The sequence below is a fragment of the Cryptomeria japonica genome, chromosome 5 (genome assembly GCF_030272615.1).
Source record: "Cryptomeria japonica chromosome 5, Sugi_1.0, whole genome shotgun sequence".
NCBI classification, from domain to species: Eukaryota; Viridiplantae; Streptophyta; class Pinopsida; order Cupressales; family Cupressaceae; genus Cryptomeria; species Cryptomeria japonica.
The window spans coordinates 761,084,627-761,107,525 of record NC_081409.1 but is presented as its reverse complement, the minus strand read 5'-3'; the positions used below and the strand labels follow the sequence as shown (position 1 = coordinate 761,107,525).

Genomic DNA, 22,899 nt, shown 5'->3' with positions numbered 1-22,899 from the left:
CTGATGCAAAAGAAGTTGAGATGGACAAGGTAAAATCAATGAGTCCATATCAACAGGTAAAATTGATTCCCCAGCAAGAGCTTTGGCAATTGAAACTTCTCAGATCGAGAAGAAATCAGTCTTTGAGTTAAGTCCAACATAATTAATGATGATGGCCACTCAGAAATTGCTAAAGGGAGGAACTGTAGACAAATGATTAATTGATCAATCGGTCTTTGTGCTACACAGAATAATGTCTGAGTGTTAGATTGAGGATGGAGCAAGCCCTTCCGGTAAGCTCAAGAATTTAAAAGAGCACATATCAAATAATTTTCAATCCTTGAGATAGATTGTAGACCAAGAGGCTTTGGACAATTTATTTGCACCAAAATTTTGATCAACTCATAGAAACTGGAAGAAGAAAATAGAAGACAAGCTTATTCCAATTAAAATTTGTTTAAAACAATGTACTAATATCTACAGAGTATATTGTAATTTAGGAAATCTTACAACTAATATAGATAGTAGATTGAAAGAGTTATATGACAAACTAGCTAATATTGCTAACTCTTTTGATGGACTGATTGCACTAACTACATCTATTGATGGACAAATTTTGTCCTTGGAGAACCAAGTTTTTTCTTTTGAGAAGGAGAAAGATAAAATAATAAGGAGAGAAAGAAATTTAAGAGGATTAGTAAGCCCTAGACTTGATTCATTGGGTGTTCACAAGAAAGAATGCATGGATATGCTAGAAAAACCCACACTGGTAGATACCTAGGAGAAGGAATCACTTTCCTAATTACTCAGTGGACTTGCATTGGTATCTGATACTTTCAAATCAGGCTGGGACACGTATCTTCAGTTGCTACAAAAGGCATACCCAGAAATCCTGAAGATGAGTACGCTCGAATGACGCTAACAATATTCTTTCATTTTTTTATTATTTCACCAATATTTGGCAATAATGTCATAGGGGGAGTATGTACATATGTGAAAAATATCAAAGAAAATATTATCAGATGGAGTATATGGAGTGTATTTCTCAAGGGGAGCACACCGGTAGGGAATCCATTTTTCACATGAGTGTTGCCATCAATGCCAAAGGGGGAGATTGTTGGCAATTGACACTCATTGGATTCATTTTGTTGTCATTGATGGCAACAAGATTTGATGTAAGTCACAAACTTGAGGCATATACTAGCAGATATCGGCATTGGAAGCATTCAGGCCTACAATGGCAACAACACCGGCATCAATACTTCAAGGAAGCTGACATCAAGGAAGATTTATTTAGTAAATCATTTTGTAATTATTGTTGAGGCCAACATTGAATATCTCTTGTAAATGCATTGTAAGCCAACATAAGGCATATCATATGTAATACGTACATAAGTAAGTCTGCTAGGTCAATTTAATAGATATGATGGTATTGTGATGGAATAGATGATAGACATATATAGGTATAGCAAAACTATGAGATGCGAAATATATGTATGAATATCATTTTTGTATGTAAACATTATATCATGCAATGATCTATAGATAGCTTTGAAATCATTCTTGGAGGAGAAGTAATATTGATAATAGTTCAAGTTTGTGAACCGGTACAGAGCAGAACCAGAACCAAAACTCTATCTAGCATAGCAGATGCGTTCTTGAGTTCCATTTTGTAATTTACTTTTGCAGAAAGCTTGTAGTCAGTGAGGCTCTTTAGTGATGAGCAGTATTCTCTAGGCAGTGTGCCTTCCTACAACTGCAGGCCTCTATTTTATGTAATATCTTTTCATATGGCTGGTGAACTGATATTGTGGGTCACAAATCCCACCATGGTTTTTCCTTGTTGAGGTTTTCCATGTATAAATTTTGTGTGTTATGGTGTTCATTTATGTGGATGGTTTATTTGCTTCTTGTTATATGCTTATTTGTTTACTGATACATACATGTATGGTTTAGAAAGTAAAAAACTGTTCATTCCAGCAAAACACTGATTCAACCCCCCTCTCAGTGTTCTCAAATCTCAACATCCCTTAGGCGAGTGAATTAACCAAGCTTCTCCTCCCTGATAAAATAGTGCTAGTGGATAGGTAACCATTTCTTTTGAACCTAAATGCAGGGCAATTGACGCATCATAGGAAATGGGCACGGATTGGCAGGGACTTTCTCCGGAAATGGTAGCTCCTTGATGACTTTCCAAACTACAGGTGGCTTGAAGAATTCTACATGGAAGGAAGGCCATATTCTTAGGGTAAATGATCCACTACCTGTGCCCTAGCCCCAACCCCATACTCCCTAGTAGTTGTTTTTTGCCTATGTCCTCATAACCTCATAGGCTCAATGGCTCACTCATTTTGGCTTTAAAGTTTTTGAGGGACTCAAGTCTGAGACATGTAAAAATTGTAAATTTCCAAAGCATTAATATTAATGATAATTTTTTAAATTCCAGTTTGCTTCAGTTTGCTTCTTATGGATATAGAAATGCTTTCTATTTCATGTTTATTAAAGAAAGTTTTTCAAATGCTTTTTTTCTATGAGTACGTTATTTCAATATTTCATTAAACAATGGAAATATATTTAATAATGTGATCCTTTTTATGTAATGCTTCTTCCTCTATACTTAACATATAAAAAAAAATCAGTTTGTTCCATTATTTATTTGTACATTGATTATGGTTGATTATAATTTTATAAATATAAAAAAAGAAGTTGTTTATCTTGTGAAAAACAAGTGAATTAAAAGTCCAAATGACTTGTTGTTGAAGTTTTGAACTAGTGCATGCATGGGTTGGTATTGGGTACATGCTATGATTTATAGTTAAGATTTTGTCATAATGAAGAAATTTGAGACATTTATGAAGGTTAGATGGGATCGCTTTCATGGAAGAGAACCAAGGGCAAGGATGTCCCAACTTCACACAAAATTGATCTGATGTAGGATTTAGGAATGATTGCAAAAATGACACCTAAGCACTTAGTACCAACCTTAACGGGAAGAGTAATACAACCTATAGTAGGACAAGAGAAACCATCAAATATCTTAACCACTAAATCAAATTTATCATATCAATATGTTACTTCATGTAATTGTAAAGTATAAAGATATTCTTAAGTTATTACATTCACCATACATGTTGGATCAATCATCAATGAGAACCCCTCGTGAGAGTATATCTTTGATCTTTGCAAGTGATATATAGACTTATAGTGGGCCATCGGGTGTTTCAATAGTCTCACTAGGATCAAAGATAATGCATATTGCATAGGTCCTTAGGAGGTGCAAGTTTATCAATAAGATTCACCACATTATTAGACTCAAGGCCAAGGTCACTAGAAGAAAATTCAAGATTATAGACTCAATTAGATCAATTGCTTAGGCTGGATTTTTCATAAAGGCTATAAACTTTGTTGTAAATACAATCATATAATTTTTTTAAAGTCTTTATTTGTTTATTAAATTAATTTGAACTAAATTAAATTAAAATTATATTAAAATAAATTTATGTTCAACTTCTATATATATTTTCAGTCTTTATTTATTTATTAAATTATGTTAATTACATTTATATTACACTAAATTTATGTTGAACTTTTATATATTTTTTAAACTATCTTTTAAAATTATATATCGTAAACATATTTTTAAAGAATTTTGTTAAACTTTAAATTAATATTTTAGATTTAATATTGAATGTTTTCTTTTTAATATTAAACTTTTACCTTTCAAATTGTATATCAAAATTTATATTTTTATTCAGTTATTTTTTTTATTCTAGAAACTAAGTTTCATGTTCTATACTTTTTTTGAATTTCATATTTTGGCAAATAATATTAACATTATATTTAATAGTTATCTCAAAATATTGCACATCTTTAAATGTCTCTTATTTGGGGACCCACTACATCTGACAATAGGTACCATCGTCCGTTGGATGAGCATAGATCAATGACTTAGGGTGGATTTCGGCTCGAATGTGGGAAGTGAACACATTTGTGAAAACTTCACCCAGAATTGAACATTTTAAATTTAATTAAATATAATTAAGTCTATAAAGCTCTTTTTCAGGTGAAAGTTTAAAATGATTAAATAGACTTAAAAAATAATCCCAAAAAGTGACTCAAGTGTGGTGACGTGCCCGAAAAATGGCAAAAGTCATGGGACTATGACAACTTACAACAGATACCATCGTCCGTTGGATGAGCACAGATCAACGACTTAGTGTGGATTTCATTCCGAATGTGGGAAGTGAACACATTTGTGAGAACTTCGCCTGAAATTGAATGTTTTACATTAAATAAAATATAATTAAGTCTATAAAGCTATATTTCGGGCTAAAGTTGATGGATTAAAGAGACTTAAAAAAAATTCCGAAAAAGTGACTCGAGTGTGGTGACGTGCCCGAAAAATGGCAAAATTCATGGGACCCACGACAACTGACAACAAATACCATCGTTTGTTGGATGAGCACAGATCAACGACTTAGGGTGGATTTCAGCCCGAATGTGGGAAGTGAACACATTTGTGAGAACTTCACCCAAAATTGAATGTTTAACATTTAATTAAATATAATTATGTCGATAAAGCTCTATTTGGGGAGGAAATTGAAGGACTAAAAAGACTTAAAAAATAGTCCGAAAAAGTGACTCAAGTGTAGTGACGTGCCCAAAAAATGGAAAAAGTCATGGGACTCACAACAACTAACAATAGCTACCATCATCTATTGGATGAGCACAAATCAATGGCTTAGGGTGGATTTCGTCCCGAATGTGGGAAGTGAACACATTTGCGAGAACTTCATCCAGAATTGAACATTTTACATTTAATGTCCTCATAATTTAGACTGAATTAATGAATGTTTTCTCCTTCGGCGATGAATAGATACTAATAATAATTAATAAAATTACAACATGATTATAGATATTTTTCCCTTTTGGTATTACTTTTGTGCTTTTCAGAGTTTTCAAAATAAGTGGCTCATAGATCATAATCATATTTCATTTCATGGACAAACCAATAAATCGAGGGAGATTTAGAAATAGCTACTAGATTGAGGAATGCAAGTTGCAACAGAGACTATCTGCGCCAATCTAGTGAAATAGAAATTTCGGGTAAAATCAAACATCTCGCCTTTTTTACTTTTTTTAATCTCGTGATCTAATTTGAGGGTTATCATTTTTAGGTTTGTATCTAGCATTATTCTGAATTATTAACAATAACAATGATGGGGAAAAAGGGAAGCAGTAGTTCAACAGGAAGCCAAGTGAAAAAAAATGTACCTAATCGAACTGGTTAAAACACCAGGTTTCACTAATGAATACCATAATATTTATGACCCTTCTATCCATGGTGAAAAGTGTATCATAGATATTAGATATGCATTGTCTAGTAAGGTAGAAAATCCAACCAGGGCAAAATTTATTGTATTCAACACAATGTTAAAACAAAGAACAAATAAAATCACATCATGGGATGCTAGATTGGGAAGCAAGGTGCTACCTAAAGTATTCCCTTGCTATAATTTTTTCATGGTCTGCGCCAAAAATTATGATGAAGATAAAAAAGCATTTGTCAATTAAAATACAAAAAAGGAAATTCTATCCATAAACGTGGGAGAAATTGCTTGTTTGTTGAACCTAGGGTTTGAAGCACAAAAATCAAACATCCAAATTGACCTAGGAAAGCTGGCAGAGAATTATGAGAGTCTCGATCCAAGTTGCAGAGATTCATTTATCAAATCTCTAATAAAGTGTGGTACTCTACTGGATCAGAATCATAAGCCTCCTTATGATTCTAAAATTTTTGTTCCATGGGTTGGGCATACTATTTCCTTGCTATCATTTTTCCTAGGATTGGAAAATGATAGGGAAGTGGGTGCAAGCCTTCTTGAATGATTTATAGTATCCATTGTGTAGGTCAGCCAATAAGATATAATTTTGTTGAGCACATTGTTCAATCCATGGAAAAACAATTACTAATGATCACAAAAGGTTCCTTTAAGACATTTAGGTTCTCATCCTACTTGTGCTATCTCCTTCTATCAAAGTATCGTGCAATATTCGAGACCAACAATCTTCAAATTGTGAACTATAAGATTGATGAGAAGACTCGAAACAAAACAGAGTGTCCAATATATGAATGGACACCAAAGATAAGGATGCATGATAACATAAAGAACTACAACCATTTTGTAGACTTCTTTTTGGCACCAATGTATAATGAAATTACAAGCACTCCAATGCCTAGATTGCCTATGTCTTGTAGAGATTGTATTCAACTCAAAAGTCAAATAGAATTGGGTGACTAGTTCTTCATGGAAGAATATACTGTGTTAAGGTTTTACAGATCAACAATAAAACCATACAAACTTCCAATACATGTGACAAAGAGGGTATTTGCATTTGAATATGTATGGTAGTTGGAGAGAATAGATAGGCACTTCCATGGTCAGCAAAAGAAGAGCATATTTCCTTCCTTGCCTTTCTCATGTGGAGGGTTCACATTTGAGAGAAAAGCATTCAATGTGGCAAATGATTTTTTAATAGCTTTTAGCTTTGGTGATGAGGGTCTCTGGCAGTATGATCCAATCAGTGTAGTTCAATCGAGGCTTAAGAAAAATGGGAACTCTTTAGTGTTATGTCAACATGAAAGTAAACCATTGCTAGAAAAGATTAGAACATGGAATCCTAGAATGAGGTAAAAAAGAGATGGAGAAAATTACCGCTGGCAATAACATTTCAATAGAAGAAATGTCATCACAAATTATGGCATTGCACACACAGAGAACAACAAAGGAGGGTTAGGGCATCCAAAGTAGGAGGTCCTACAATTTCTACCAAAAATCTACTAATCCATCTAACAAATCTGTTCCCAAATCAATTCTGCAAGAATGTAAAGAGAGTTAATGGACTCAAACCAAAAAAGATAATTTTTGGACTGTGAGGAAGAATCTCGGTGAACCAAAGACCAGTGTAGAATTTAAGACCATCGACAAGGATGAAGAGTTTAGCAAATTGTGGAATATGAAGCATCCCACAACAACATATGGCATGAGTGAAGATGATGATGCATATGAGGTTGAGCCCACTCCAACAACTACTACAATCCCTAAAATATTAGGTGGAGTCAATGAGTCCATTGAAGAAAAATATAGAAAAGGGGCAAACATTGTGGAAAAAATGGGTTTTGTAGGTGGTGGTCTAGGTCCCAGAGGAAAAGGCATTTGGTATCCACTTGAGGTATAGCTTCCATCAGATTCAAAATCAAAAGCTCTTGTTAAACCAGTCATTGGATTTGATTCTTCAAATTTATCATAGAAAGGTACTACTCATTACCTTCAGGGTCCACCTGCATTTGTTTCAGGTTCAAATCCACAACCACCACCACATCAAGGTATTCCCATTGGTGGTGAATCAACTTCCACTGCCACTGGTGGGGAATTTGGGGATAGTATTCCTATTAGTGTTAAGTCAAGTGCCACTATGATTGGTGGGGTTGGAATGGGTACTACTATTGATACTAGTTATCTTGGTGTTGGACAAGGGCAACAACAAAATATCTCTCGCAAGAGGGCACTAGTGGTAGATACTCATACTATTCAGAATCTTATATCAAGTGCCACTACACTACAAATCAATCATTTGTAGCTTCAGATCACACACCTCAAAAGATAATGAAAAATACACATGAAAGTGTCAGTGGGACAGGATCAAGAATGGTTGTTGGTAATCCTAGTAATGCATTAGTTAAAACCATAGGCATAAGTGGAACCGGAGCCTCTATTATTCCTATGTCACCTTTCAAACATTCAATTGCTTCACCAAGCCCAGATTTTCAATTGCGTGATTACTATAAAAAATTTGAACACACAACAAATGCAAATAAAGAAAAAAAGAGAGCATTTCATAGGGTTGCCCTAACTGAAGTTTTAGATGAACAACCTGCAAGGAACAGGGTATTTCCAACATATGACCCACACAAAGATATAATGGATTTCATGGTTGTTATGCCCCCAACTAAAGATAAAAATCCACCACACAATCAGATAGATCCCTCTGAATTTCAAGTTAGCACCCTCCAAATGGATTTTTCCAAAGTACAAAATGTGGATAAAATTAGTGTGCAAAAAGGACCAATGAAGTCATCTACACTTCACTGCTAAAGGTGGAGAGAAAAATAAATAAACTGGAGAAACAAATAGAAAAGTTACAGGTAGACCTGGCAAACAAAAAATCAAAGAGGAAAGGAGCAGATAACAAGTGCAATGATTTACGTAAAAGGATAAAAAAATCAGGCTCTGTAGTAGAAATTGATGAGTAAAGAGCCAGATTTCAAAAATTATACAAAAGTTATGAGTCTGTTGCTATCGAAATAAGAAAAATACAGGGCCTATTAGATCATGAAAAGGAAAAAGCAAAACATTTGCAAGAGGAAGTAGAGGAAGAAAAAAATGTGCACAAATGAAAGAAGACATGCACAATGCAAATGATAAAATTAAAACTTTGGAGGATAGATTGAAAGATAATATGAAAAATACAATGAAGTATATACAAAAAAACATTTGGTGGCAAATAATGCAGAGGAGTGACAAGTTCTGTGAATGGTTTGAATTGAATGAAAGTCTGAGATTAATTTATATGAAAATAAAAGGGCACTTTGAGAAGAGCATACATGTTTATTCAAAAGAGGCTATGGAAAAATAGATTTTGCAAGTAGTCTACAGTACCAGTGACATCTACTTGGAATCCAAGGGAATTAAGAGCCGCATTGATGCCATAGTTAAGACATCATCTATCCTTCAAAAATGTTAGAAACTAAGGGAAACATCAGAAGTTATGGATAAATGTGGCAAAAAGATATTGAAGCTGCAAGAAAAGAAAACTAATTTGATTAAACTTGGTTTTCCTAAGACCGTTGACCCATCAAATAAATTCATTGGAAAAGAAGCTTAAAAACAAGCATGGAGATAAATCTGAAGTCTGATTTAGACTTGCTTCCTAAGGACACAACTCCCCAAAGCTTTCTGGAATTCATCCAACCATTTACAACTTTGAATGTTTTATTGGGTGAAACAGTGATGTCAAGTCACTCTTTTAAATATGGATTGTTGATGAAGTTGCAGTTGACTTTCCATAGTTTATAGAATATTGACCTTCCATCAGATGAAGATTGGAGCACCCTAAAAAAACTAGCACAAAAATCTTAAGAATCATAGTATGTATTGCACAGTTTTCTTCTTTTACTCTTAATTTCAAGGTTTTATGTTTTTTGTGTTTGGAACTTGGCATCGCTTGAAATAACTCTATTTTATGAATAGGAAAAAACCAACACTCGCTATTGCTAAATTGCTAATCCAGCCTATGAATCTATGATGCATAGTGCAAAACTTCAACTTGTAAATTTGTATCCTAAAATTCTCCCAAGCTTTAACATTTCTGCATTCCTCTATTTTTTATTACTAGGTTTTGCGCACTACTATTATCTATATTTAATTTGTCATGGCTTGAATTAATATTTAATTTCGAACTCTATTTTTTGAATAGGAGACATCAGACATGTAGCAGTTGTTAAATTGCTAATCCGACCTGTGATGGCCATGTAAATTTGTGTTGAGTTTGTGATTTTCATGTTGAGTATTCACATGTTGCAATTCGACCTAAAGCTGTTGCTGCTGCCTTGTTTCTATAAAAGGGAATTCAGGGTCATTTGCAAAGGGTTCTAAAACTTTGTATTGACTTTTGCATGGAGAATCACACAGTTTGGTGTATTACTATTGAATGAATTATATCATATGGCTATATTTTGAAAGAATTAATGAAAATCTAATTTTTCAAACATGTCTAAATAAACATCTCTGTATCAATAAACACATTATGGTCTTTTATTATGATATTTTAAATCTAGAAATAGAAAGTTGAAAAATACAATTACAAATCAATATTAAATTCTAATTTGAAAAAGTTAATAGACTCATAAAATATCATCAAGTTATCAACCATAATAATATGATTTTGTAATATGAATGATGAGATACAGTAATAAGATTAATAAATACCAATCTCTTATAGTTTCCATTCATCCTCATCAAATTTAGAGCTTTCTTGATTCTTGTATGTGGTTTCTTCACTCTGAGTCTGCATACCTTGATTGAACTGCATCTCAAGGCTACCAGTAGGTTCAGTACATGAGTCAATAGTCCCACTGATACTTTGTTTTGAAGTGTTGCCCAAACCTATTCTTTCACATTTGGACCTCCAAATTTTCAGTGCCCTATCATAAGGAAAAGTGTGGACATCATACCTAGATGTATAGAGCCTCACACAATTTTCCAAATTTTTGTCTAGTTTGTTTCTTAGCATTGATTTTAGGAACCCCAAAGAACTAAAAACTCTCTCATCTTCCACCAAACCCAATATCATGGTAAGACATTGTAGTCACATAAATTTGTCCACTTAATTAAATGAATATTTAGTATTTATTTGATTATTTAACCATCAATCAATAATTAATTAAATTAATATATTTAATTAATTCATCTTAACCCTCTTTTCCTATTAATTAAATAAATTATTCAATTTATTTGATTTAATTCACTTAACCAAATTCAGACCATTAATTAAATAAATAAATCATATTTATTTAATTAAATATTCTCTCACATTTAAATAAATTAATATTTATTTAAATCCCCCAAAATCCCACCTCTCACATTTAAATAAATTAACATTTATTTAAATCACCTTTATCCTCTACCCACTTGCATTTTCCTACAAATGCAAGTTGCACAATTATTTTAAATAAATAATTTATTTAAATCACCTTTATCCTCCACCCACTTGTATTTTCCTACAAAAGCAAGTTGCACAACTATTTTAAATAAATTATTTATTTAAAATCCTATTTATCCTCACCCACTTGAAACCTTTAATGGTTTCCCTTAAAGTATTCAAACTTGATGGCTTTAAAGTCTTCAAACTTGATGGCTTCCTTCTATAGTCTTCTTAAGACTTTAATGGTTTTCCTTAAAGTCTTCAAGCCTTTAATGGTTTCCCTCAAAGTCTTCAAGCATTTTAATGCTTTATCTTCATTTTTCTCATTTAAATAAATTAATATTTATTTGAATATTTATCCAAATGCAAATTACACCATTTAATTGAAATAAATGATTTTATTTTAATTGAAAATACAAAAATTTCTCCCACTTGCATTTTCCTACAAAATCCACTTGCATGCCTAAACCCCTTCTAGAATTTTCTAATCACTTCTAAATAACCTAACCCCTTCTCTAAACTTTGTCACATTCCTAAGCAAAAGGGAAGTCACTTCTCAAACCCTCAAAGTCTTTGATAACCATTAAAGGCTTTCAACCTTCAACCACTAAATGGCTCAAAGTCTTTGATAACCATTGAAGGCTTTCAACCTTCAACCACTTAATCCCCAAAGTCTCCAATAACCATTAATGGTTACCTCAAACCCTCCCACATGGTTAAAACATTTGTTTTGACTCAACCTCTGCCCAACCCAAAGGTCTCATCAGGCCATTAATGCTTTGACCATGATTATCTCTTAAACATTTGCACAAAGGTTTATCCTTGGATTAACTCTTAATCCAGTGGGTAATCTTAATTTGGACTTGACCCTTAGCCTCTAGATAACCATGAGGTCTTCTCAGGCCTTTAATGCCTCCAACCTCTTCTCTCAACCCAATCCTATGTTGACACTTGTCACCATTTTATTGGTGCCAATTGTGCACATGGATCCCCAACTTTCAAACTTGGCCCTTGATTAAACCATTCAATCTTAACCCTTCATTTCCCCATTTCTTCTATAAATAGAACCCTTCTCCTCAAGAAAAAAAAAGCATTTAGAGTATTGTTGTTATACTGGCATTAGCATAGAGCTTTTTCATAGCATCACTATCTACTCTTGCATAGTATTTGCTTATCATATTCAACCATCTTGAATCTCCATATGGCATCCATGGCTAGTGCTAAAAGCTGAGAGATACACTCATTTGGGACTTGGAGAGGAGAGGAACAAGGGAGGAGCAACTATGAGCATCTTGATTAGCTATTTTATTCTATGTTTATATGCTTTCTATTTCATGCTTAATATCTCTCTTGATATGCCTGTTTAGGATAATCTTTTGTTGCTAACACTAATGTTTGTTTCTTGTGCTCTTGTGTGTGTTGCCATCAAATAGATTTTCTAATCCTTTTTGCAGAGCATCAGACATAAATCAGCAAGCTTCAAATATTGTGGCATTGAATCACGCAACACTACATTCTTAGCTATATATTTCCAAAGTCTTGTTACTGATCCCTCTTCATGGTGGTTCTCCATTGTGCCATATTGTTCTCTCATAGTGTATTCAAAACAAGATGATTTCTCTCAAAGATGAGTTTCGTCTAATATTCCATTTATAGTTACTCCATTCAAATCTCTAGATATGCAAAATTATTTTATGAAAGTCAGTAGCTTACTTCAAAAATTAGCTGCACTGTTGGAGCTCCAATATTGAGGAAACACAATAGAGATAGCTTTGAGTAGGTTGTCAAGAGGGAATCTGCTTCTAATTTGTGAGGAAAGATCATAGGCAATTTTCTTCACAGATTAGTTAAAGTCTCAACAATCTTGTCAAAATCTTCCCTTTTAACTCTTGCTAGTTGCTTCCTGGGACGCTTTCCTGGTTCCTTGGGGTTGACTATGGCATAGAAGTGCATTGGTATCTCAACTCCCAGTACATTAGAACATACCCCCCTGTTTGCACCAGTTTATAAAAAGTTATCAGGATTGTTCAAATCCATGAGTGTCTGCCACTTAACAAATTTTTCATTAGATAGTGTTGGTTGATTTCAATAGAGATTGTCGAGGGTCATGCATGTCGTCTTACGCAGCGTAGCATATTCTGCAATATACAGAGCTCTTTTTTGGGCAACCTTCATAATATTCCTCATTTTCTCTAGCATGGGCAAAAGAGTTGCTAAAGTTAAGAGTGTCTCTAGATTACTTAACCTTCGAAGAAGGTCAAGAAATTTAGGTTTCTCTGATTCATCGCGATTTCTATGAAATAGTCCAATCAAGGATAGATATTCTGAAAAAGCTTGATGCGCTAGACCATCCAAAGAGATCCATCTAGTATTATTATCCTTGAGAAGCTTATCCCCATCAGTTATTTCATCAGCAAAGTGTTGAAATTCCATAAATCACTTGGGACTTTGAGAGAAGTGGGAGTAGAGCTCTCTGATTAAAATTTTAAATTTTTTTACCAAAGCATACTTGCTCACAATTCCAAAAGCTAGATTCATTCTGTGAGTCATGCAGTGAATTGCAGTAATGTATGATGCAAATGAAGTTTCAATCTTTGTACAGAGACCGTTCTTGTGACCTTGCATTACTAAAGCTTTATCTACTCCAACACACACCATTTTTTTGGCAACCATCATGTCATCCATACCTCCATATTCAATTAAACTTTTCTTTACTAGTTGAAATAAATTTTCCGTTGTCGCACTCTCCTTCATTTTAGCAATGGATAGTTGATGAGGTTGGAGGGCATGATTCTTTACAGTATAAACATGCATGCATACCCATGAAGTATTGTCTATTGCCGTAACTTCATCTAAAGAAAATGCAATAAAGTTTGACTCTCTTATTTCTTCCTTTACATCTTCTTTTTCAACCTCAGCAAGACAACTTGCCCATTCTCATCCACTATTTACTGACTAGTGTCTATTAGGATAGTTAGGAACTTTCAAAAAGTTTAATAAACCACTAATTGATGGGAAATTTGTCATAGCATGCCCTCTACTCAAAATATAAAAAACAACACTTAACTAAACAACTTTTCCCAGTTGTTCTATTTGCATTGCTTTTCCAAAACTAGTTTCAATAGAACCTTTAACTTCAACAAGCTTCGTCTATATTTTCTCATGAAAATAATACTCTTTGGCATTCCTCACATGCTTACATTCCTCCTTTGTTTTCCATCTTATCACTGATTTTTTAACTCCATCTATGATTCCTTTTTCATAAACTTTACCCATATGTTTTTCTATGGTGTCAAATTTTAGTTGCAACCTAGTTTCCTTGTTATGTTTCCAAGTGCAAATCTTACACCTGCATTATATTGGAGGCTCGCCTTCAATTGGATTATCCACTGGTTCAATGAATGGATACTTTGATGCCCAATTAATTTGAAAATTCCTCACTGATATATCCCACTCCCGATCCTTATTTGATTGTGGTTCATCCTTTTTTGATCTGGCTTTTCTTTTCCCCTTCCATGCATTATCATTAATGGCATTATCACCCGAGTCGATTATATCATTCCAGCTAACTTGGCCATCTACTAGATAATATTCTTCAAGATCATCCTGATCTGAGATATTAGGTTTTCCGCCATCTTCAACATGCAGTGTAGGTTGCGAATTTTGTACTTGCACTTGTGATGATGTACCTTCCTGATTTTCACCACAATTTTTTCCAAAGCCAAAGTATGAAGACAACGTTCTTCTTTTTGTTGGCCTCTCATGGCCTTCCCCACATTCAGGTTTCCTACCCTTCTTCCTGTTCGACATCTCCAATGAAATAAAGGCTGCAAAAAAAATATCAATTTGTTGAAGAAGCAATAATAGACTATAAAGTATAATATATGTTTCATTGGCCCTACGACCTACAATCTAGATGTCTGAGGTTTGAATGTCCCCGCTGACCACTTGGCACTGATGAGTTGCCACTGAATAAAAATGAACTCAACAGTGCAAACAAAAATAGTTAAATTTAGAATAATATTATAACACTTCAAAAATATGATCGCTCACCTTTAGGTCACTAGCAGTCGCCATTGGAGCCAACAACAATGATTTTCCTTGGTCTGAAACTTCGTTATTGATCAGAATTCAGAGCCTAGAACCCACTAGATTATTTCATTGGCCCTATGACCTACAATCTAGATGTCTGAGGTCTGAATGTCCCCGCTGACCGCTTGGCACTGACGGGTTGCCACTGAATAAAAATGAACTCAACAGTGCAAACAAAAATAGTTAAATTTAGAATAATATTATAACACTTCAAAAATATGATCGCTCACCTTTAGGTCACTATCAGTTGCCATTGGAGCCAACAACAATGATTTTCCTTGGTCTGAAACTTCGGTATTGATCAGAATTCAGAGCCTAGAACCCACTAGATTGTGTTGAGATAGATCTGATCTTTGCATGTATTTATACCAATCCTTATATGGCAAATTCCACGGGAATTTTATATGGTATACAAATATTTGGCGAATCTCGCGTAACTATAACATGACTTATGTAATTTTCGAGGTGATTATGGGTCATCCAAATAATTGGCAAATACAATATAGTTGGCAAAAGTTGGAGTGAAGGGAGACACACATCGGCAAAATTCCTGGCGAATTGGGTCCTCCTGGCTAACAAATCTTCACATGCCTATAGGCGAATTATGGTCATCTATTAAGGCAACCTAGAAGAGTGTAGGCGAAAAAATTAAATTTACCCTGTGTCCACTGTATATTGTATAGGCAAAATCCTCACATAGAAACATTTAATTACATAAAACATATAGTGATGACGCAAGTAGAAAAGACTTTGATCGTTCACAATCCCTCTTCCAATTTCCATTGTAAGGCGTGGAAGACAAAGAGGTCACGATCCTAATTGATGTACATCCCCCTCGACTTATGCTATCATAATGGTCTGTACATGATTTGCATTAACCACAGGTTACTCACTGTTTCGCTTCATGCTTACGACTTGGCTACTTAATATTTAAATGCTAAAAGTATTTGAATTATAAACTCTAACTTTATTATGTATAAACACATTGAGTAGATAATATTAACTCTAAATTAATCTATTTAATTATGCTAATTGCAATAGAAATGATTTCTATTTGACCTACTTCTATCACCAAGGAAAATAGAATTGTAGCATTCATTGATTCACTATGTTAACATTGCTAGCTTTTATCTTTACTAAAATAAAATTAAAATTCATAAGTATGCATGAGTTTGATCAAATTGTAACAAAGGATAATAAAAGGTGGTACAAAAATATAATTATATCTAAGAAATAGGTATTAAAAAACTCTAATATGGCTCTATGCGCTTCCCTAACATGTTATGTTTTGAATGACATGAAGTATGATTAGTGCCTTATATTTATATTATGATATCCTACTTGAGAAAACACAACCTACATCAACCACCCCATTTTAGGATCATATAAGAAAATAAAAACAGCATGCTTTCTATTTATGTTCATATGTACTTGTCATTTAGATATGTTTAACAGGTAACCAAATTATTTTTAAATGCATATAGATTCTAATCAAATATGTTTATCATGAAGATGTATTCTCATGTAGTAGAAAGTCTCAAATTATTTACTTAGATCAATTTTAAAAGAATGTTTAGATTTGATGATTCTAAGTAGAGCATAAAAGATGGTATATGATAGGGTATACCTTCATAAAAAGCATATGCTTATCTTTATACCAATATATGAATATGAAATATAGCAAAGATACATAATTGTTGATCATACCTTTACAACTTGATCATGTGAGCATATTGGTAGGACTTCATTGGCAAGCTGGCTGACATGAGTCATAGATCTACACACAATTCACTTGAGCTAACATTAGCTTTTCATTTTCTTTTCTCCCCTTTTTGTTTTTCATAAGATCTGAGGTCCACACAATCTCCACAATGGTCAATTCTATTATGTAACATGAAAAGTAATGCATAATCATTAGAGCATAATATGTTTCCATTCACTTTACTCATAGTAGGTACAACTACAACATTCTAACCATTTGAACACTTTCTAATTTTAGGTTATTGCTAAATATAAACTAAGTCATATTTTATTTCCAAGTTTCGCTTAAGTATATAGCATTCAGATGCACAATTAGAATATTCCACATATTTGACATGGCCACAATCAAGACCATATCATAAATAAATGTCCATAATGAAAGTATTGATAAAAGCATCTCAAATTAGTCATCAAAATGAAATATCTCTGACCATCTATAGGTGGGGTGTTACAATTTGATTTGCAAATTAAACAAGACAATGAAAGAAATTTTCAGATCTAAGACAATAGATAGTAGTTTTTGCAAAACACATGTTCAATTTCAATTTTAAGAACCAGGGTTTTGAATGAATTAACCACTAAGTTTTACAAGAAAATTAAACTTGTAAATAAAAAATATACAATAATTCTCAATGTCAAGCATGTAATCATGTTGGGTTCACCAAAAATGTAATGTGGTGAAAAGTGATGAGGGGAGATCAAGTGGAAATTTTTACTCCCCTCAAAAGAGGGATGCAAGTTTCACAAAGGATTCCCTTCAACTTCTCACGCACCTCACATTTAAAAGAGGGGGTTGAATTCACTAGATCCAATCCCAATGGAAAGAGATTGAATGCTAAGTGAATTGTAGGGGATTTAAAGTGTATTTGAAAAGTAAATTTACCCTCTTTTAAAATACAAAAGTTGAATTAAGCAAATTGAGACAAGTGTAGAGATGACAAAGAAGCAATTATATCTTGATATAGAGATGTCGGATGAAGTTGTGCACCTGAAATTAGTAGTAAAATGTCGAGACAAAGTTCCTTGTAAATTTGAGCAAAAGTTGTCGAGACCAGGTTGAAGTTGCACCTAGACCTCCAAAAAATCCGAGCACCGAAAAGGGGTTTTTTGTCTCTAAAAATGAAGCCTAAACCTACAATTACAGTCGTGCACCTGCAATCTTCACATAGCAAAGAGAGGAAAATGTTGTTTGTATTGGGGATTTACCTTCAGGTCAAACCCTATTTTGGAATTAACCAAGTGATTGAAAATACTTGCAAGTAAATGAAAGGAAATATCTAAAGTAAAATCCACCTCAAGAGAGGATGCAATTGAAATGTTTTTGATAAAGATAGAAATGCTTGAAAGGATATGTGGAATAGAATGTTGTGAATGTTGATGGAGATCTCCTCTTCAAATGGTGAATCATTGACTTGAATGCAACACCTAGGCTTGAAAGGAGACTTGAAATGCTCAATGGATGCTTGAATGCTTTCTTTTTCTTTATGATGAACTTGTTGTCTCTCATCGTTGCTTTGCTTATGAAATTAATGATTTTGTTGAACTTATTGAACGTATGCAAATAGGAAGGGAAGTGCTCCTTACATACTTGCCAATTAGGGGTATTTAGCCAATTTTTTGTCCTAGACTGATATAGGAAAACATTTTCCCGCTCACAATTGACAAGCCCAATGCAAGGTTTTCTCAAAGGGGGCCCAAAATAGGGTTGGGATAGGGCCACCACACCCCTATCCTACCCTAATTCAGGATAGACAATGATACAAAGGTAGTGTGGGGTGCAAGTTTTAGATGTTTTGAGCATGTCTCGGGTCTCCATTCAGACTTAGGGATTCATCCGCTAATGCAAAGACCCAAATGCGGTCGAAAATAGAAAGGTCATAATTTTATGATGCTACAATATGGCATCTTCATAGTCTATGTTCTCTTAATTTGAGCCTTGTCACATGCCCCCTATTTTGATGGGAAATCATACATACATTAATGTAACAGGGAAAGTATCTTTTGCCATTAGGGATAACTCCTTCAATGATGTGTTGTGTGTACCCCACTTGGAAAACAAACTTCTTTCCATCTATCAAATCACTCATCGGGAAACAAGGAAAGTTGGGGAGTTCACACCTAATTCAGTTATCATTAGAAACTTGGTTACTAGAGCTATCATTGCTACACAGGTGGTTGATCATGCATCTCACTTGTATTCCTCTACAAATTTTGTTCCTATTGATGAGGATGATTCTTCACATGATGATCACACTTATAGTGATGATTTAGATATCGAGGAAAACTTTGGGTACTTGAACTTGGGGATTCTCACATGTGACCTCATTCTTGAGCATTGTATTTCATCTCCTCCTATTGATATCACATCACCTATTGCACCAAATGATGTGGATGTTGTGATAATTTTGCCTTCTTGTGATTCGATGCAACAGGGTATATCTTGTCTTCTAGCTTTAGTTCATTGAGATTACTACTTGATAGACATTGCAAGTTTGTTTATGGATTCTTACATTTTAGATTTGAGAAACATCATTGATGATATTCATCTTCTCTTTGATGAAGATGATCCTTCTTCGATTTTTACGAGGGAACACTCTGACCCTCTTGTACATTCTCTACATGATCATTCTTTCGAGGTTGACATGATTGTGGATTCTTATGTACAACTCTTGGAGGAGGTCTCTTTATCTTTAGATGAGACATGTGAGTCTTTGGATATTGTTCTAGATTCATCTCCACTAGATCTTGGAGTGACTTTTTCAGTAGTGTGGATCCGTACACCACCTTTGGAGGGGGTAACTTTCAACATTGACATGGGGACACTTAGCAGTTTTTAGAGACTTCATTCATCATGAGTTTTTTTCCTACCTCTTCCCTTAATGATTGGGGAGACTTCATGGATACATCTTTGGTTTTTTTGGTTCCTAAGTGGAGGAACATTGTTTGACGTTCATGGAGCAGTTTCTTCATTCAATTTTGAGCTTCTATCATTGGTGTCATTTAGACATTGAGGGGGGGCTACTTGGTCTCTCTTCTTCTCTCATATGGGGGGGGACATTTTCCTCACATGTGGTTTTGTCCTTCACATGCCTCTTTGAGATTTCTTTGTATAGTTTTCATCTCTCTTTTAGGGGGGGAGTTTTTTCCCATTGGGATTTTCTCTCTTTCCCCACTTTATGGTAGATTGCATTTGCATTTGCACATGGGTACCTAACATGGCCTTGTAGTCAAAACACATTTTGCATTGCTTAGTTGCACTGTAGACTTAAATGCATTCCTCTAGGTTGCACTTATGTGAGGGTGTTGGTGTAAATATTTATTCATCTTGGATATAATTACACTTTACTTAAGTTTACTTAGGTACATGTATTTCATAGTAGTTTGCATATGAGACACTTAGGGAGATGTGCATACATTGGGAGTGTGTATGTAGGAGAATTTCCACCTTTTATGGTGTGATATTGTTATTTCTTTATCATATCCACTTATCATGGAGTGATAATTCCACCTTTGGTGAGTGATCCACCTCATGTGAAATATTTTATTATTTCTCCTACCTACCCTTACCTACCCTTGCATCTCATTGAGCCACATGTCATCATTGTGTGCTCTTTTGTCTCTCAGCCTTGCCTTTATAAACAAGCTCATCTACATTGTATGTAATTCTTAATGATCCAATTGATCTCAATTTTCTCTTGATTAGAATACTATTCATTCTTACAAATTATTTGTCTCTCTCTCATGCTATTCAATGTGCTCTTCATCTTGGCTATTTTCAACAAATTCTTACAAAATCAAATACAAACTATCGGATACTTGTTAAAAATAAATAATTCTATATACTCATTGGATAAATTTATAAAAGAAATATAATGCATCGATGTATAAATATTTCCATTTGAAAGGAACAAAGAATATATAAACTACACTAAGAACTATAAAAAATTATTAAGAAAATTGATAAAAATAAATAGATTATTAACATAACCATTGCACCTCCTTTCCATACAACTCCTAATTTATATATTGATAAATATATTCTAGTAAATACTATATGAACAGGGACGCGTATGGTTGCTAGCACTATTCTCTCTTATGGAGAGGGACTATTTTTGTCGCAATGACAATATCTTCTGACTGCAATAATGTATCGTGCGACAAAAGCTGCAGGGCACTCCGTGACCATCACGCAAGTAGAAAAGACTTTGATCGTTCACAACAATTTTCTTATTTCATCTTACTCATAGATTTTTGTTCTCTAAACTTTGGCTGTTCTTAAATGGTCATTATCTTGCGTGGGTAAATATACAAAAAAGTTTTTAACTGGCTGTCTATTCTTTGCAATATATGGCTTGTAATTCTCCTAACTTGGATTTTTTATTTTTCTCTAAAATGATCATTATCTTCCATAGAACACGTTTCGCAAGTTTAGTTTCCTCTCTATTCCTACCCCGGTTCGCTACTTGATGAAAATGTAAGTCATAGAGAAATAAATAATTTTAAATATTTTTTGTGGAAATTTAATCAGTCTGAATTTTGTTTAAACGAAATTCAATCAAATAAAAATAAAATGAAATTTGTGATGGAAAGAGAGGCAGAGGATATAGAAACAAAACAAATTATAAATACACTATAATAGAGACAAGACAGAAAAATGAGCTTTATAGCTATGAACACTTCATATATATTCATACATAAAAGATATACAATCTAATTTAAAACAAAGTTGCTGCTCTTTCCAATCTAATGCATCAAAATAGCTCCCCAGTTTTGATTTTCTGTTACTGCAGCCACATCATCTACTCTGTATTTTTCATACTCTGTTTTTTCTGTGTTGCTCTCCCAGGATTACCTCTTCTACAATACTTCTTACAAATTAACTTTTGTATTAAAATAATACAGCTTCTAGACTCTTCTACAAATTCTAGAAGAAGAAGAAGAAAACTAAATAGTAAATTATATTTAGTTCAAGTCCATTTACTACTGTCTTGTATGTACATCAAAAAGATTGCAATCAATATTTTTAATTCAAAAACTATCATGTTTGGAGTAAGAAGGAAGGCACAGGCATGGTAAAGTTGAGTAGAAGGGATGGACAATAGTCTACAAAGGAGTAGGTGGGCAGTTGAAGATTAATTTCAACACTCCCCCTTAATTGCAACTTCCATCTATAATACCCAAGTTGTTTTGTTGATGCACAAAACTTTCCTTTCCCAATGGTTTGGTGAAGATATCAGCAAATTGGTCTTCTGACTTACAATGTTCCAAAATTATTTCTCCATTGTTGATCAGCTCCCTGATGAAGTGATACCTTGTGTCTATATGCTTGCTCCTTTTGTGAAATATTGGATTTTTTGATAATGCTATAGCTGAGTTATTATCATAATATATCTTTGTTGCACTTTCTTGTTCATACCTCAATTCTTTCAACATTCTTCTCATCCAAATGGCTTGACACGCTGCCCCTGTAGCTGCTACATACTCTGCTTTAGCTGATGAAAGAGTAACAATAGGTTGTTTCTTTGAAGCCCGTGATACTGCGCCTGATCCAAAATGAAAAGCATATCCTGAAGTGCTCTTCCTATCATCTATGCTCCCAGCACAATCACTATCTATGTATCCTATTAGCTTGAAATCATTAGACATTGATTAAAATAGTCCATAATTCTTTGTTCCACTAACATATTTCAAAATTCTTTTTCCAGCATTCCAATGTGTAACTTTTGGAGACTCCATGAACCTTGAAATGAGACTAACTCCAAACATTATATCCGGCCTTGTGGCTGTTAGATATATGAGACTACCAACAAGTTTTTTATACAAAGTTGGATTTACATTAGCTCTTTTTTCATTTTTACTCAACTTCAAACCTGTCACTATTGGTGTTGGTGTTGATTTGCAATTCATCATATTAAACCTCTTCAAAATATCATTTGCATACTTAGATTGTGAAATGAAAATACCTTTATCATTTTGACTTACTTCAATGCCAAGAAAATATCTCATTAAACCCAAATCAGTCACCTCAAATTCTTTCTTCATAGCTGATTTGAACATGCCAATTGAAAGATCACCAGTGAATATCAAGTCATCAACATATAAACAAACAATTATGATCTCACCTTTCTCATTCATCTTGGTATACAATGTAGGCTCACTGTTGCATCTATTGAATCCATTTTGTTAAAGATAACTATCAATTCTGCTATACCATGCTCTTGGGGCTTGTTTGAGTCCATAAAGCGCCTTCTTGAGCTTGTAAACCTTGTTTTCATGACCCAAAATCTCATATCCGGGTGGCTG

At 33.9% G+C, this 22,899-nt stretch overlaps 1 protein-coding gene across 1 annotated transcript in view; it reads right to left on the bottom strand.

Moving 5' to 3' along the window:
• The window catches only part of LOC131876151 (LEAF RUST 10 DISEASE-RESISTANCE LOCUS RECEPTOR-LIKE PROTEIN KINASE-like 2.4), a 39,986-nt gene extending 17,744 nt beyond the window's left edge, over positions 1-22,242 (bottom strand). The window contains exon 1 of the mRNA XM_059220956.1: positions 21,855-22,242. Within this exon, the coding sequence (XP_059076939.1) occupies positions 21,855-22,242 (388 nt within the window). The remainder of the gene's footprint in view (positions 1-21,854) is intronic.
• Between the last annotated feature and the right edge of the window lie 657 nt (positions 22,243-22,899).